General features: G+C 36.8%; 2 protein-coding genes across 3 annotated transcripts; one reads left to right on the plus strand and one right to left on the minus strand.

Annotated features, from left to right (window-relative positions):
• Positions 1-822: 822 nt before the first annotated feature.
• LOC140770817 (transcriptional corepressor LEUNIG-like) lies at positions 823-11,887 on the plus strand. Its single transcript, XM_073112142.1, has 18 exons — positions 823-1,230; positions 1,909-2,006; positions 2,106-2,215; positions 2,374-2,760; positions 2,857-2,948; positions 3,374-3,461; positions 3,540-3,615; positions 4,039-4,088; positions 5,104-5,412; positions 6,321-6,500; positions 7,206-7,451; positions 7,566-7,683; positions 7,817-7,926; positions 8,019-8,168; positions 8,818-8,973; positions 9,125-9,241; positions 10,094-10,300; positions 11,409-11,887. The coding sequence occupies exons 1-18, from the start codon at positions 1,199-1,201 to the stop codon at positions 11,550-11,552; spliced, it is 2,670 nt and encodes an 889-aa protein (XP_072968243.1). The 5' UTR covers positions 823-1,198; the 3' UTR covers positions 11,553-11,887.
• Positions 11,888-12,746: 859 nt separating this feature from the next.
• Positions 12,747-16,252, minus strand: LOC140767575 (uncharacterized). 2 transcript variants are annotated; one of them, XR_012105591.1, is made up of 7 exons: positions 16,093-16,252; positions 15,927-16,002; positions 15,800-15,864; positions 15,539-15,699; positions 14,062-14,272; positions 13,066-13,302; positions 12,747-12,979 (listed from the first exon to the last, which is right to left on the minus strand). XR_012105591.1 is itself a non-coding variant. In XM_073107543.1 (6 exons), exons 1-6 carry the CDS (start codon positions 16,093-16,095, stop codon positions 13,135-13,137), a joined length of 684 nt encoding a protein of 227 aa, XP_072963644.1. In that variant the 5' UTR covers positions 16,096-16,252; the 3' UTR covers positions 12,747-13,134. The 2 variants fall into 2 exon arrangements, 1 of the variants encoding a protein (XP_072963644.1); XM_073107543.1 differs by having other exon boundaries at positions 12,747-13,302.
• Positions 16,253-16,490: the final 238 nt, after the last annotated feature.

Consider the following 16,490-nt stretch of genomic DNA (forward strand, 5'->3'; position numbering starts at 1 on the left):
TTATTTTTATTTTTTAAAAAAAAATTGCTGAAAATTTCTGCTAACTGAGAATTACTAATCATTATGAGTGCATTACATTAGTTAATTGCTGCTAATGGCTCTCTAACCGTGCAATTAAGTGTATATAATTTGAAGGGCAATATTAGATATTAGGAAGGAAAGCAAGTGCATGCTTCTTATGTACGATAAGCTAATTATGATGCGTCCTCGTAGCTGAATGGATTCCGAGAAAGCTCCCATGCTTGCCGAATTTATTCCATACGAAATTAATATCTCCAAAAAAGACGGCCAAATATTGGCCTAATATTCAAACGGCAACAAATCCAGGCCGTCCGATCCGGCGATCTCGATCGATCTGGGACTCTGATATAATGGCGTCCGTCAAAACACTGAAGCCGCTTACGAGCCATAATTTTGTGTGGTCAATTTAAGCGAGACCCACCATTGACCGTCAAATGGAATGCTACCGCCGTAGAAGTATTCATCTCTGACGTCGGTTACTTCAGGCAGTGGAAACCAGATACCGGAAACTGGAAACCGGGAATCGGGAATCGGAAATCGGGAAGAGCACGCGATAGTCGCACACATATCCTCGGTGTATCGTCGTCGCATGCATCGAGTCCCTTCCAAGCACGCGTCCGCACCGGAGAGACTATATGCGCCCTAAGTTCTGACAGGCTGGCATTCGCTTTCTCGAGCGTCACGCCGTCATCAGACGGTGGAGTTGCGCCAGATCATTCCGGTCGCATAGAGAACTCTTTGGGGACGGGGGAGTTGTATAAGCACTGAGTTTTGCTAGTATTTTACGATTTTGTAGAGTTGCAACGGAGGTAAAGGTGAGAGGAGTCGAAGTGGAGATAGATTAATTATCAATCCGTCAATTATTTTAGCTATAAATCAATTGGGGGATTCGATGTCCCGCTTCTTTATCTTCTCCCATCTCTCTTTAGTTCGTCTTCCCCCTCCTCTTTACCTCTTTCCCATTCATTTCTAGGGTTTGGGACAAGGTTTTGGAGAATCGGAGGGAGGGGGGGAGGGGGGGAGAAAGATACAAGATTCGCGCTGTTGTTTAGGGTCTCGAGGAGGAGAAACGCGAAAAGAGTTGGTGGGTCTTCGTCTTGGCATCGGATTCTAGGTGGAGGAAAGAGGAGGAGAGAGAGGAGAGAGGAGCAGGGAAGAAAAGGTGGTGGAAGGAATCATGTCGCAGACTAACTGGGAGGCGGATAAGATGTGAGTTGTTTCCCTCTTAGCTTCGGTTACTTGTTGCTTTGTTTAAATATTTGATCCTGATGAGGTTCCTCTTTTTGGTACTTTCCTTTTATTTTATTTGGTATTTTTGTTTGATCTTTTGGGCTGTGGAAGACAGATGACCGGTGATCGTGTTGTTGTTTCTTCCTTAGGGTTTATGTTGGAGATTTCTACATAAAAATGCGATGTTTCTGCTAATTTGGGCTGTTCTTAGTTTGTATTTGCGATCAAGAAATTAGGGTTCGGAAGCTCCGGTATTCCACTCCTTTATTTTGTGTCATTTTGAGGTTTTGCTTCTTTTATTCAATGTAAAATCCAAGTCCGGAATTTGGGGTTTTTCTCTTTGGTGCTCGCTGACGATTTTTGTTTCACTTTGATGTTTTGGATTTTGCAAGGTCTCTGTCGTTCTCTTCGCCACCATTATATTATAATGCAAGTTAAGAATTTGTCCTCCATTTTGACTCAAATTATACTTTGATGGTAATAAATTTTAATTTGGTGAGTCCTGCGATCTTTTACATGGTTGATAGCTTCTTTTTTACCTACTTTATTTGAATAGTACTATTTAAGTCATTTTCAATTGTACTCGTCTGAGCATTTATTAATAATTTTCTCTTTGCTGAGATTAATCTTTGAACTTCTGCAATACGTGGAAAGCAGGTTGGATGTGTACATCTACGACTATTTAGTAAAGAGAAATCTGCAGGCAACTGCGAAGGCCTTTCAAGCTGAAGGGAAGGTCTCCTCTGATCCAGTTGGTAGGTTTAGAAGAAATTTTGATGAATCTCCCTGTAGACTATTACCAATTCAAGTGTCTATGACTATCAGTTCACTTACTGAAATGATTTATGTTTCAGCAATTGATGCTCCTGGTGGATTTCTCTTTGAATGGTGGTCTGTCTTTTGGGATATTTTTATAGCAAGAACAAATGAGAAGCACTCTGATGTTGCAGCTTCGTACATAGAGGCAAGTTTCTATATTGATGTGTCATTTCTTTTGAACCTAGTGCCATATGCTTTTCCATGTTAACTGGTACTATTGTTAGTTAACTGAAACATTGTGTTAAGGTACAAGTGGTTTGGATAGAGTATCTAATAACTGATATACTGGTTCTTGGGTCCTAGACTCAACTCATAAAAGCAAGGGAGCATCAACAACAACAGCAACAGCAGCAGCCTCAACAGCAGCAGCAGCAGCAGCAGCAGCAACAGCAACAACAACAACAACAACAACAAATGCACATGCAACAAATGTTATTACAAAGGCATGCACAGCAGCAGCAGCAGCAGCATCAACAACAGCAGCAGCAACAGCAACAACAGCAACAACAACAGCAGCGCAGAGATGGCGCTCATCTTTTAAATGGTACTGCAACTGGCCTTGTTGGTAATGATTCTTTATTGCGACAGAGTCCTGGTACTGGTACTGCCAATGCCTTGGCAACAAAGATGTATGAGGAGAGGTTAAAGTTGCCTCTTGAAAGGGATTCTTTGGATGAAGCATCCATGAAGGTACTCCTGCAGAGTTGAACATACTGTGCTGAAAATGTCATCATTTCTATAAAGATATTCCTTTACTATACTATTTCTGCCATTTGAAAACTTCAGCTGCAGCAAAGATATGGCGAAAATGTGGGACAGTTGATGGATCCAAACCATGCATCATTGTTAAAGTCAACTGCAACTGGACAGCCTTCAGGGTAGGGTCCTAAAGCCACATAAAATATTTATTTTGAAAGTCATGAAAGATATTGTGTTTAGTGGAATTATATTTGTCATCTATGATTAGAAGAGTGCACCCAAAGGAAGCAGCCTGTCCTGCTCTTTTAATGCAATTATACTTGTCATCTGTGTGTAGATTTTGTGCAGTTAATTTTTCTGCTTGGTTTTTCTGGCTTTGTGTATTATTCTAAGTTGAACATGTGCTGCGACTGCTGTCTGCGGTATATGTTTGTGCATATCACATTTGTTGTTGGGAATTTATTTGGGCAAGTGCATGTATTCAACTGTTCCTGCAAGTGCAGGTCTGCAAGTGGCATGTGGAAGTCAGGCTGTATGCACTTGTCTAGAGTGCATGTATATGCTTATTTATTTGTGTCAAAGTGGTGACATATGCTTCTTTTAGGCAAGTTTTGCATGGTGCAAGTGGTGGTTTATCGGGGACTCTGCAACAGGGCCAGGCCAGGAATCAGCCACTTCCTGGTCCAGCACAGGTTAGATTCTACTAATGCAGTATGTTTTCTCTCATAAAAATCTTGCGAGTTGCTGATGTGATTGATATTTAATTGAAGAATATCAAGACCGAGATAAATCCAGTTTTGAACCCTAGGGCTACAGGTCCTGATGGATCACTGATAGGTGTCCCAGGTAACTCATTCAACTTTATCCTCTAGAATTCATTGTTCTTACAACCTTTTCTCTTTAATGCTGCATTTGTTTACTGTATTTGTTTTTGGCACTGACATTTATCAATTGGGAACTAGATATCCTAACCCATTTGTTCAGTAATTTTGCTTACCAATATAAGGTCATATATATTTTTCTTATTTTCTCCTTATTTTATGTAAATTGGAGTTTATAGGCTATTCATGTCCTAGTGGTCCAGGTTGGACATTGATATATAAGTGCAACTTCCAGAAGGTCTGTTACTTTCACTGAATTTTAGTATATAATTTAGTGGTTAGCATGGGACCCTTTGTTCTTAGCAGTTCATACTATCATATTTTACAATGGTATCAAAATATTTACTCTAGCTCATAAATATTAGCTGAAAATCTGTGCATCGTGCAGGATCAAATCAGGCTGGAAACAATCTTACTTTGAAAGGATGGCCTCTCACGGTAACTTCTAGTTCGATTAGTATAATTCTGATCATTATTTGTTTTTAATGATTTTTTTTTTCTGTTTGCACTCCCTCTATTGTTTTAATATATACATTCTTTTTGTTAGACAGTGAGTTTCTTTTACGTAAGGTACCTCCATGTTCTGTATGCATCTGACATACTGCTGTGATGGCACCTTTAGACTAATCATATTTCTTCATCTTACAAATTAGAGTTGAGAAAAATAATCATTACGTAGTTCTTGTTGTTCTGCTTATCATATGTTTCATTCCTGTTAAATGTCAGTTACGCTAAGTCTCTCTTGACCTAAGTTAATTCCATAACTTAATGGAAAATGTGGAGTACTGAAATCTGCATCACTAAAATTTTACTTGTCTTGTGATTACTTATAAGAAATTTGCTTTCTAAGTGGAGTGATTAGTCCTTGACGCGGTCACACTGTGATGTGGTATTCTGTGTCCACCTTATAGTTTGTCTGCACAATGTATGTCCTTTCGTTGGCACTTATAGACTATAGCCTTGATTTTAGCTATGTGATGACACACTTGCTTCCTTTTATTGGTCTGTAGAGTTTGGCAGATTTCATTTTCCAGCTAGTCTCTTACTGCACTGTGTTGGCTGTTATAACCTTCCTTTCATTTGAGTTCCTTCTGGATATCAATCTGCTAGTCAATTATGACAATATGCTGACAATGGTAGATTCAGTGGTACCTTACTGTCACGGCAGCACTGGAGTCTCTATGGTGCTCTTTATGTGTTGATTACTTCTCATCAAGGAAGTGCATTAGCCTTGTGTTATGCATGCTTGTGCTTATAATTTTTGAACCCAAATCTAGGGCATATTTATGCATGCAGTACGCATTTGTCTATGCTTTATGCTTGGTTTTGGTGCTGTAAATCCTAATTCAATCATGAGGAGGTTCCTGTAAATTTTCAATATTGTATGTGTTTTCCAGTGTTCTATTTTTATTGTCTTTGTACCTAATAAACATATCTTTGTATCACTTTGTAGGGGTTTGACCAGCTTCGCTCAGGAATTCTGCAGCAACAGAAGTCATTTATGCAGTCACCTCAACCATTTCATCAACTTCAATATCTAAGTCCACATCAACAACAACTTTTGATTCAAGCACAGCAAAACTTGCCATCCCCTACAGCTGGAGATATTGACAGTCGAAGATTGAGAATGCTTATGAACAATAGGAACATGGTTATTGGGAAGGATGGCCAGGCAAATACTGTCGGCGATGTTATTCCGAATGTCGGATCTCCAATGCCAAGTGCTGGGATGCCTCGAACGGATACAGATATGTTAATAAAGGTGAAAACTTTCCCTCTTTCATTAATTATTTCTGATGCTTTCACTATTGAAAATTGTGATTAGTCTCTATAGAAGCTGTAATAATATGCTTGCTGTTAGTTTTGCTTACCTTGCTCCAAGATATATGGTTAAAATGTACTTATTTTGCATATACCAATCATCATGGATAATATTTTATAACTAGTACTGAAGTAGTCAAGTTAATTCCTTTATTAGTTTGCAATAATTTCTCAAAGTCAAATGTTGAGTTCTATGAAACTTCTCCTTGTAATATGATGTGCGACTCTCAGAAGTATTGCTTCTAATAATATTTGTTTACTGTTTATGTTATTTTGGTACCTTATAGAGTATAATTTCTCTGATCTGTAGGAGCTGCTCAGTAGTCAGTATCACTCCTTAGTGGGCGTCATGCTAGATGTTAAATGTGAGGACACTCTAGTTTTCTCTTACATGTTAAAATGTGATTGCTGAAGCCTTAGTGAGAATTATTGGAGCATGCTATTTGTCTAAATGTGAAGGCAGTAGATTACACTGAAGGTTAATGGAAAAATGAAGGCAAGAAAAAACTAACCAGAGTAAACATATATCAGAACTGTAAATCCTAGACTAACATGGAAAATAAAAGTTCCTCCTGTTGCTTTACTTGAAGCTATAGTAGTTTTTATTCCAATGGAATAAGTTTTGATTTTTTAAAGCAACTAGCTCTACATGTACTAATCGTGTACATGTGCAACCAAATTTTGTGCAATTAACTTTCTGAACTTTATCTCTGTGGTGTATTTTTGTGGCCTGGTTTGAACTACCAGTTGTAAGGTGCACATGTCAATATTACTAATACCTTTTTTTATGAAAATATTATTTTTGCTTTTTTACAGTTCTCTTCTTATATTGTTGTTTATGTGTAGTAGAAAATTGCTCAGTTACAGCAACAGCAACAGAACAGCACTCAACAGCAGCAGCTTCATCAGCATGCTATTTCGAGTCAGCAATCTCAAAGTTCAAATCACCTACTTCAGCAAGAAAAGCCCGGCACGGGAAGTGTGACAGTGGATGGAAGCATGTCAAACTCTTTTAGAGGAACTGATCAGGTTTATATTTTTGTCAATTCCTTGTTAAAAGTATTTGTCTTGAAAGTAAAATTTATTCTACAATTTTGCTATTCGAATATTGGTCGTTTCTAATTCATAATCCTCGTTCCATACAACTGATCATCACTTACCATCAGTGCTTGGTTGTTGCTTCTGTCGTTCCAAGTGCTTGAGAATAATCATAGTTCATTTCTTATTTAGTATTATTTAAGATATCTTGATTTTTGGTACCTAAGAAAAGAATTTAAGACATGATTACCAATTATCTTACTGTCTTATCTGATTGTATGAAATGCTGGTGGTGCTTCAATGGCTGCACTATTTGCTTGTTTTCATATTCATATGAGAATCTGTTGGTAGTATTTTCAGGAGCTCTATGAGAGCAATCATGGCAATTATTATCACTGTTTGGTCGGCCAACTTTGGGACAGCTAGTTAGTACAGGATCGACTTTATCTGTTCACTTATGATATCAAGAGAACAAGACTAATTTTAAAAAAATCTGATCTAAAGAATCTTTCTTGTACTTCCAATGGTAAGATGTTTCTGGAATGCTACATAATTTACTTGTAACTAATCAACTAAGTCATGAAGAAAGCTGTATTATATCATACTTGTTTGAGAATCTGTATATTAATTTGATCCAAATAATGAAAAGCTCTTTTCTTAAATAAATAAATTTTCTGTGTTTTTTTCATTATGCAGGTTTCAAAGAACCAGACTGGGCGCAAGAGGAAGCAGCCTGTCTCATCTTCTGGGCCGGCAAATAGTTCAGGAACTGCGAACACTGCTGGACCATCTCCGAGCTCTGCTCCCTCAACGCCTTCGACTCACACACCAGGAGATGTGATGTCCATGCCTCAATTGCAGCATAATGGTGGCTCAAGTAAACCTTTGATGACATTCGGTTCTGATGGTACTGGAAGTCTAACATCTCCATCAAACCAGTTGGTAGGTGTCCTGGAATCCAATTGGATATCCTTTATATCTGGGTGGTGCCTATATGCCAAATCCCATTAGCATTTCCATTTTTGGCAGTTGGTTTGTAAAGATATTGCATTTCAGGCTGACATGGATCGCTTTGTGGAAGATGGATCTTTGGATGACAATGTGGAATCTTTTTTATCTCATGATGATACAGATCCAAGAGATACAATAGGTCGATGCATGGATGTTGGCAAAGGTGTTGCTTTTCATTTAAATTTCAATGTCTAAGTTTAAATTGGCCTTATCTTATGAGTGCTGATTAAATTGTTTAAGGCTCCTATCTTTACCTGTTCACTATCTAATTGATGACACTGCCACTGCTGATTCAGGATTTACATTTAGCGAGATAGCAGTAACCCGAGCAAGTACAAATAAAGTAGTCTGTTGCCATTTCTCTTCTGATGGCAAGCTTCTTGCTACTGGAGGACATGATAAAAAGGTTTGTACTCAAATCTGTTAAGAGTGGATATTTTTTGCTTAACTACCATGAACTAATCATAGAGGTGCTGCACTGAATATCTTGAATTGCAGGCTGTTTTATGGTATGCAGATTCCTTGAAGCAAAAGTCTGCATTGGAAGAGCATTCCTTACTGATTACTGATGTTCGATTTAGTCCAAGTATGCCTCGTCTTGCTACATCTTCTTTTGACAAAACTGTGAGGGTCTGGGATGCAGATAATGTGAGCATAATTCTTTTCTCATGCATCTTTAAAGTTCAATATCTTCTTGCAATCTCTTCTTTTCCAAATGTTTATTCTCTGTTAATTTTTGCTTCTGAACAGACCATGTTGTAACCTATCTATAAATTTGTAAATAGTAATAGCTGGTCATATTTACAAAATTTAACTATTTAATGCAATAATTTAAATTCTAAGTTGTAACCTCGTCTTCTGGAGGTAAATAATTTGTCCTCTATTCTTTTGCCCTGTTAACTCTTCAAATATAATAATTTATCTCATATATCATGTACAGGAATAAGAATGATTTGTTTTCCTTTAGTTCTTAATTTCTATACATTTTATTAGATAATCATTTAAAAAAGTATAGCTTAAAGTAGTCTAAAACATAATCATAAGACTAAGATGTTATGAATTTGTTATTTTCTAGCTAGTTGGAAGTTTTTTTTAATTTCTCTAACTGCTGTTGAAACTAAACCATCTTAAACAGGGAATTCTGTGACTTGATCTGTGTTTAGAAACCGCAGATATTAGTATCTTAACTAATTTATCTGGAAATGTATGTTTTTCTCCTTTTCTGATGGATGGGAATGTAATTTATTACTTTATTACTTCTTTAAGTGCACTTCTGACTAAATGAAACTATCTGCAGCCAGGCTACTCACTCCGTACTTTTACTGGGCATTCTGCATCTGTCATGTCTCTCGACTTCCACCCAAATAAGGAAGATCTGATTTGCTCATGTGACGGCGATGGAGAATTGCGTTACTGGAGCATAAATAATGGTAGCTGTGCTAGAGTTTTTAAGGTACAAAATTCTTCTTTGTAATATGTGAATTTGTATACGAATTATTCTCTCTTTAAATGTTAAAAACTTTGGTACAATATCTAGATTGTTTTTTCTGTAATAATCAATACAGACTGTTATATCATTTGTTAACCTTTCAATGTGCTGCCAGGGCGGCACAACACAACTCAGATTTCAACCTCGTCAGGGTAGGTATCTTGCAGCTGCAGCTGACACTACCATATCCATACTAGATGTGGAGACACAGGCCTGCAGGCATTCACTACAGGTTGGTTTTGTTACACTATCAGATTGTATAGACCTGAAGCAGGTTGCAGGTTGCTTTCTAGTTGTAAGTTTTATAATCATAGCCAATGAGAGTGATATCACTAGGCTCTTAATTGGAATAATTTCTCATGTTGGTACCTCTTATTTTAATGATGTTAATAGGAAGTGTGTAATTGCAAACCAACTCTTCTAGGGTTAACCAGTATAATTTTGGGCTAAATAAAAGTTTATTTGATAATTCAAAGAAAAAATTTATGTCAAATATCTTTGCAGTTTTATGCAACCTAAAATAGAAATTGGTTTTGATCATGGTTAATTTCAACCCAGACAGAATGGTACAGGCTGAAACTTTTGTTACTGTATACATGTTTGGCTGTTTGCTGATCCTTTTTATTTGCGTAATCTGCTCCTTCCATTCTTGGTTATAAAAATATAATTTGATTGGCAACGCCTTGATAAGTTTGCGATCACTATAAACAAATTGGTAGTAACAATGAGCTCCAATACTTTGTACTAATTGATTCTTTCAGTGTTATCATTTTTCTTCTGGTTCTCTTGATTAAAAATCTATTGTTGACCTGACTTGCAACTCTCAGAATGTTAAAGAAATTAATTCCCCAATCTTTTTTTCTTTCTCTTTCATAATCCTATGTTATAATCCTTATTTCTGTGATGTCAAGATGTGTATGTATATGACAACTGCATCATTTATACTGTATATATTTGACTTCCGGATGGAATTACGAGTTCCATGTGGTGATGCTTGTGTATCTTTTTCCCAAATGTACTTGAATATTAAATTTTTAATTGGAAGAATCTTGATGTTCAATCTTTCATTGGTGGCAAAATTCAGGGGCACACTAAGCGTGTTGATTCGGTTTGTTGGGATCCTTCTGGTGAGTATCTAGCTTCTGTCAGTGAAGATTCTGTCAGGGTGTGGTCACTTCGGTCCGGCAGCGAAGGAGAATGTATGCATGAGTTGAGTTGCAGTGGAAACAAGTTTCACTCTTGTGTTTTCCACCCCACATATCCATCTTTGCTTGTTATCGGTTGTTACCAGGCAAGTTTCTGCACTTTATCAATTGTGGAATATTACAAGACAGACCATGATTGGGATGTCCAACATGCATCTTAGTGTAGTTATTATATTATTATACCAAGTTGAAATCCTGGTTTCAACTTGTAGTGGTTAGATTTTTGAAGCATTAGGAAGTGAATGAAAAGTTGAGGTTGCAGTTGACATCTGGAGATAAAAGTGGGAATTTGTTGTCAACTTGGATCATTTTTATTGCCAGTCCAATTTGCATGCTAATCTGATTGATGCAACTTTTCTCAGAATATTGTTAATAGCAGTATGTGATTCGTATGACATGCACATTTAGTTCTCTACGGTGATTGGTGGCATCTTTAATTTGTTTGCAAATAAGTAGTCAGTGACATTCTCTTTTGCATTTTTAACTATTGGAGGTTTCAAGGTCCTCAAGTTGGTAGAATACAAAACTATGATTAGATGTTATGAGCCAGACAAGTACAAGGTGTAAAAGTACAGGTTGGACAACATGTGGTAATGATGTCTGTTGTTAATATGATAGTAATGGATGAGTATTATTGAAGGGCATATGATTTTTAAAGGGCATAATTTCATTGCATGCTTTTTCTTGTGTAAAAGGTTAAGGAGTCTTATTGGTTTTCCTATTTCTGCTTTATGGATGCTCCCAGCTCCCACTCCCACATTTATTGGAAAGATGCTTGTCTGATACTGATTGGTATCACCTTTATATTGTGAACAACTAGCACAATGATCAATCTCCAGTCTCAGAACTTCTGTTAAAGTTGAACAGCCTTTACTAGTGAAATCACCTTTGTATGCATAGATGTATCTTGGATAATCAATACCTGTATCTACAAGCGACTCAAGTATCAGTCAGTTTCTTTCCTACATTTGCTTCCCTTTTTTATTCTTTTAAGGATCTTACCCTATGTGGCTTCTAATAATCAGTCTTTTCAGGTCCTTTTTTAATTATGAAGTGGTTAGGATGAGGTTACTCTTGAATACTCAGCAGTATTCGTAAAATATATACTGTCATCTACTCTTTAATATCCCTATGATATTTATTACTGTTCTTTTTCCCTGCCCCCTGCTCACTGGAGTGATTGTTATTATGCAGTCTCTGGAACTCTGGGACATGACTGAAAACAAGACCATGACCCTTGCTGCACATGACGGCTTAATAGCAGCTCTTGCAGTGTCAAATGTAACAGGTTTAGTTGCTTCTGCAAGTCATGATAGGTCTGTCAAGCTCTGGAAGTAACTTCTTTCTGAGCAAAGATATCAAGTGTTGTCTGGGCTACTGGTCGATGTCCAACATCTTTTGGTCTGTTTTGATTGCTGTATGCTTTGCGTAAGGAGAAAAAAAAAAAAAGGTCTGTAGCCCCAGATGGCGGTCAACATTACAGTAAATTGTTACTCTTAACCTTGTTTTTTTGTCCTTCCTGCCTCTTAAGCTCATACGTTTTGCTAAAAGTTGATACCCATATGGTGATTGTATGCTGCTTACACGACAAGCCTTCACGCACAAGTCTGTATATACCCTTGCGGATCTGTAGACATTTACAGTCTTTATATATCCTCCCCGCGTGTTATTTACTTGCCCGTTATGGTCGTTGATGTTTCATACTGTGGGGTATTGTTTTCTTCAATGTATTTCGTTGAAATTGTTTTTAAGTCCATGCCACTGCTGTGCTGGTATGAAGCTTAGCCCCCAGGTTATAAACTGTTTGCATTCCTAGTTCTTATATTGCACAATTTGTGTTGTTCTAAGGATGCATTTATGGATTCGACTCGTATCTGACATGTAACGCGGAGTGCAGATCCGAAACTTGGAGAATAAACTAATGTCACTAAATTCCAGGTTTAATTATCGAAGGCCACCACCCTGTCTTGATGCAAACCATTTGTCGATCACGAGCAAATTATTTATACGAATTCGGCATGATACTACGCTAGCTTTTATTTGAGTTTTTACCTTTTTATTTATGTCTTTGGCTAGACTAGTGTTGTTCAGATTTATTTTTATCGAAATAGATTATTCCTCACTTATTATTAAATGAGATTTAATTTACAATAACACTAATAAAAATATTACATTAATAATATTTTATTTTTAGATAAATAATAATTAATTTAGCCTTTTGTCTGATCCTAAAATATAAATTGATCAACGTTTTATATAAGAAAAAAAATTATCTAACAATAAATACGTTGAACTGATTAACATTTTTAAAAATACTAATTAGTTTAATATTTTTGTTTAGAACTATAAAATTAGACTCTATTTAATAATAAATTAAAAATAATTTGATTCGGTAAAAAAATAAAAAAAAGAGTTCTAGTTTAGTCAAAAACTTTTCAAATTTATATCGATTCCTCGTTCAACGTTGCAAGATATGCACTGCATACGTTATAGACATAAATAAAAAACGTACTACTCATCAATAAAACATCAGAGACAAAAAGAGAACAACGCTCTGAATGGACGCATTAAGCTTGAAAAAAGTACAATGTCTAGGTAATATACACAAGACAGATGAACTGTGTACTATGTGAAATTGTCGACAATCATGGTATAAAAGAACAAACTAAAAGTAACCTTATTGCTGAATCTGAGAATACAATGTGCAACAAGTAATCTTTGGAAGCACAGTGTCTGCTACTTTGATAAATACTGTTTCCCAATACCTGTGTTGTTGTCATCTATTCATATACATAATTACATAAACACCATAAAGAAACAAGATAAAAGCTATCAAAATTGAAAAACTTACCACCCCTAATTGTACAGGTTAGCAAACTCCCAAGTTAAGCAGACCAGGGAAGCAACTCTTCCTCTGTCTTCAGTGTAACTTCACATTAACTTCAATCATATCATCATCCTCCAAAGCCAGATCCTTTGGTGTTGCAGTTGGGCTAACTTTATCCCCATCAAAACAGAATACCAAATCTTCTGGCTTAAGCTTGACCTTCTCAGCATACAATTTGAAGAGTTTCTCGAAGCTGTCATCCTGCAGGCCAAACAGATTCCGAGAGATAATAAAGATGCTGTAGTTCACAAACTGCAAGAGGTTCAAAGTGATGCATACACCAATATTAATTATTTAAAGGTAATGGAAATGATCATAAACTTATTTGATGATCAACATAAGCATGGTGTTCATGATCGGAAGAAGCTTTGTGAACATCACAAACATAATTTAAGCCTCCTACCAGTAGATGATATAGAAATTCACCCTACAGCATTTAGCATGAAAATGTCAAATATTAAATCTTAAAACACATCCAAATCGGTGAACAATCAAGTAGCTGCATTTCAAAATCTTCATGTCCAGCATGGCAACTTTAATCAAGTATTTAATCATGCATGTACTGCTAAGTATATTAGACACATAGGAATATGGGTAAGGACCGCATATATCATCTTCCCTCAGAACCTGCATAGGTGGGAGGTTTGTGCACTAAAATGCCCTTTTTTCTCTATCCTTTTCAAGGAAATCTAGAAGACTAATCTACTGACTAGATAGCATTAGTGAAAATCCAACCACTAAATGTTTCTACACTTGCAACTAGCAGGATACCAGGGATAGCCTTTTATTGCATGAATGTTGTCAAATATGTCAACAAGGGAGAACAGTTTAGTTCATATGATGCCAATAAAAAGTTGAGATCTTCTCCCACTATGGACAGAATATCACGAGCCCTTCTATATGCATGACTCACATAGATATAGAATCCATTGTATTTAAGATGAGTGCTCAAAGTACTACCGCATATATCCGGAACTGCTTCTGCCCATCAGTATCTTGAATTGATATAACAATTTTTTGTCTTTCAACTTTTGGTTTTGATGGCATGTCCATAATTCCTTCTTCAGCAGGTTTCCGGGCTCTGTCAAGTTCTTTTCGGGCAGTTTCCACCAAATCTTTCAATACATCTTGAGCTGATCGAGCAAATGAGGCCAACTCCTGCTTCTTTAATCTACATATAAGAAACATGATGATTAGCTAACAACAATAACAAAGCCTTTGGTCCCAACTATTTGGAATCGGTGGCTAATATCATTATGAAAAGTAGAAAGATACAAGAAAAGAGAAGGTTAAAAACATTGAATTTATTTTGTTTGTCCTGAACCTTGCTTGTAGTATCTAATCCGTAAGAAGTTTCACAAAAAGAAAGTAAAAATATAAAAATAAAAAGAAGGTGCCACAAACAACTAGTGAAGATGATAATCATGTCATCTCAGAAAGTTTTCTTTATATAAATTGTGAAATACCAATGATATTCTTACATACTATCACAACTCATTATTTCTATTTACATTTAGACATACACGCATGCTAATTATTTCAAGAAAACTATCCATGAATTGGAGATAAGCCGTTTCAGATTGTTTTCTACCTTTTTCTCATCAGTAGTGAAAGCTGCTCACTGGAAACCATGACTATCAAAACATATATTGGATACTTATTGGGTGAGTCAAGAAGGTTTCACTACCTTTGTATAGGTTCTGTTCTCGGTTTATTAAGGATAAATCAAGTACAAGTTGAAAAGTTCATGAAGTTTCAATGCTTTCCCTTACATACTCTAATTTTGGGTTTCCAAATATTATAATAGCAGAATTATCTTAACTAAAAGACCTGAGATTCATTAAATGGAAGATGGGGGGATTAGGGTTCTACAGATAAGAGTCAAAGGGGTATGAGAAATTACGTATGATTTGTCAGCACTGAGCATTTATTGGATAATGAATATATTCAATTTTTTTAAGTTATTTCTCCTTTCACCCATCTTCTTGTATCCTTTTAACTCTCTCCTCTAATTCCCTTCCTCCTAGTGGTCCTCAACTAACTGCTAGAATGAGATGTTCTATAAATTGCATAGTGACCGATCCTACAATTATCCAGCATGTAATCTAAGGCCTAGCACATCCGCAAGGTTACGTCAAATTAGCCAATGATTGAACAATGGCAAAAAATGGTCTCTGACAAGTTACACCCCAAGGGTGTATGAAAGATAAGATAATCCAAGTGCTGTAACAGTTGCTCAACGCCAAATGAGCAGCAAAATAACAGAAAACCAAGTACATTATCATATATATATATATCCTCGAATCATATACAACTATACAAGCATAAACAATTATATCAAAGACCATTATGAACAATAGGTAACGAGGGAAGATTTCAAACTCCAACTATTTAGACAGCAAGATATACGCACCAAAAACTAAGGCATGCGAAGTACCTCAACTCCTGCAAAGTCTTATCCTCCAATTCCAATCCGGCGTTGTGAACCTTAGGCGGTGGAGGAGGCAACCAATCATCCTCATCTTCTACCTTCTTCTGACCCTTACCTTCATCTAAAACAACCACATCCTCACAGTCTACCTTCCCATTTCCCTTCCCCTTCCGATCATCCAATTTTAAATCAGAAACGTCAATCTAAATATATACAACGATTGGCAGCAAAGCCCTAAGTAGGACAAAATTAGGGGAAAAAACTCACCCCTGCATCGGACATCTTCCTCCGCTTGCGATTCGCAAAGATTGGAGACTTCTCCAAGTCGCTATCTGCGGATCGAACCCTAGAGATGAAAAGAACAGCAAGAAGAAAGAACTGTAAGTAATATTACCATCGAAGGAGAAGAAATTCTCGGGCTGGACGCGGCTGTAGTCGAAGAGCGGCTCGAGCTCCTCTGTGGGTTCCTCCTGTGGACAAGAATCGAGAAGGTGGAAACCCTAGAAAATCTTAGACAAATGGAAGAGAGAGAGAGAGAGAGATGGGAGGGTTTTACGAACCATATCGAGATCGATTGAGATGAAGGGTTTTGACGTGTAAGGATTCGAAGGTGGCGTGGAGTCCCTCAAGCTGTTCGCTATTTGCGAAGAGGTATCGGAACGGCGATGAGAGGGGAGAACTCGAATCGGGAGTACCGCGTTGTTTATCCACCGACAAGGGTGCTTATTTATTTGGATCTGGATTTAGATAGTAGATTCGAATCCGTACCTTACGTTCTTACGAATTTATGACCCACACCTTATATATTCCAGTATTTATATTTTGGGCTCCAAGTGTTAATTCTGAAAGGATAGGGTGTGAAATATAATGATCCCTACTACTGAACTGTATTCCAGTCTCATGATTACATAACGACTGTGCCTACCATGCATTTTTATGATCTATATTCAAAACACTT

This window comes from Typha angustifolia, chromosome 1 (genome assembly GCF_048772165.1).
Source record: "Typha angustifolia cultivar Huaian chromosome 1, ASM4877216v1, whole genome shotgun sequence".
Taxonomy (NCBI): domain Eukaryota; kingdom Viridiplantae; phylum Streptophyta; class Magnoliopsida; order Poales; family Typhaceae; genus Typha; species Typha angustifolia.

Coding starts and splice junctions, on each gene's coding strand:
- LOC140770817 (XM_073112142.1), top strand. CDS start 1,199: ATGTCGCAGACTAACTGGGAGGCGGATAAGAT. Junction 7,927..8,018: donor CTGGAGGACATGATAAAAAG/GTTTGTACTCAA, acceptor CTTGAATTGCAG/GCTGTTTTATGGTATGCAGA. Junction 10,301..11,408: donor TTGTTATCGGTTGTTACCAG/GCAAGTTTCTGC, acceptor GTTATTATGCAG/TCTCTGGAACTCTGGGACAT.
- LOC140767575 (XM_073107543.1), bottom strand. Junction 15,700..15,799: donor GGAAGATGTCCGATGCAGGG/GTGAGTTTTTTC, acceptor GATGATCGGAAG/GGGAAGGGAAATGGGAAGGT. Junction 14,273..15,538: donor AAGACTTTGCAGGAGTTGAG/GTACTTCGCATG, acceptor TCTTATATGTAG/ATTAAAGAAGCAGGAGTTGG.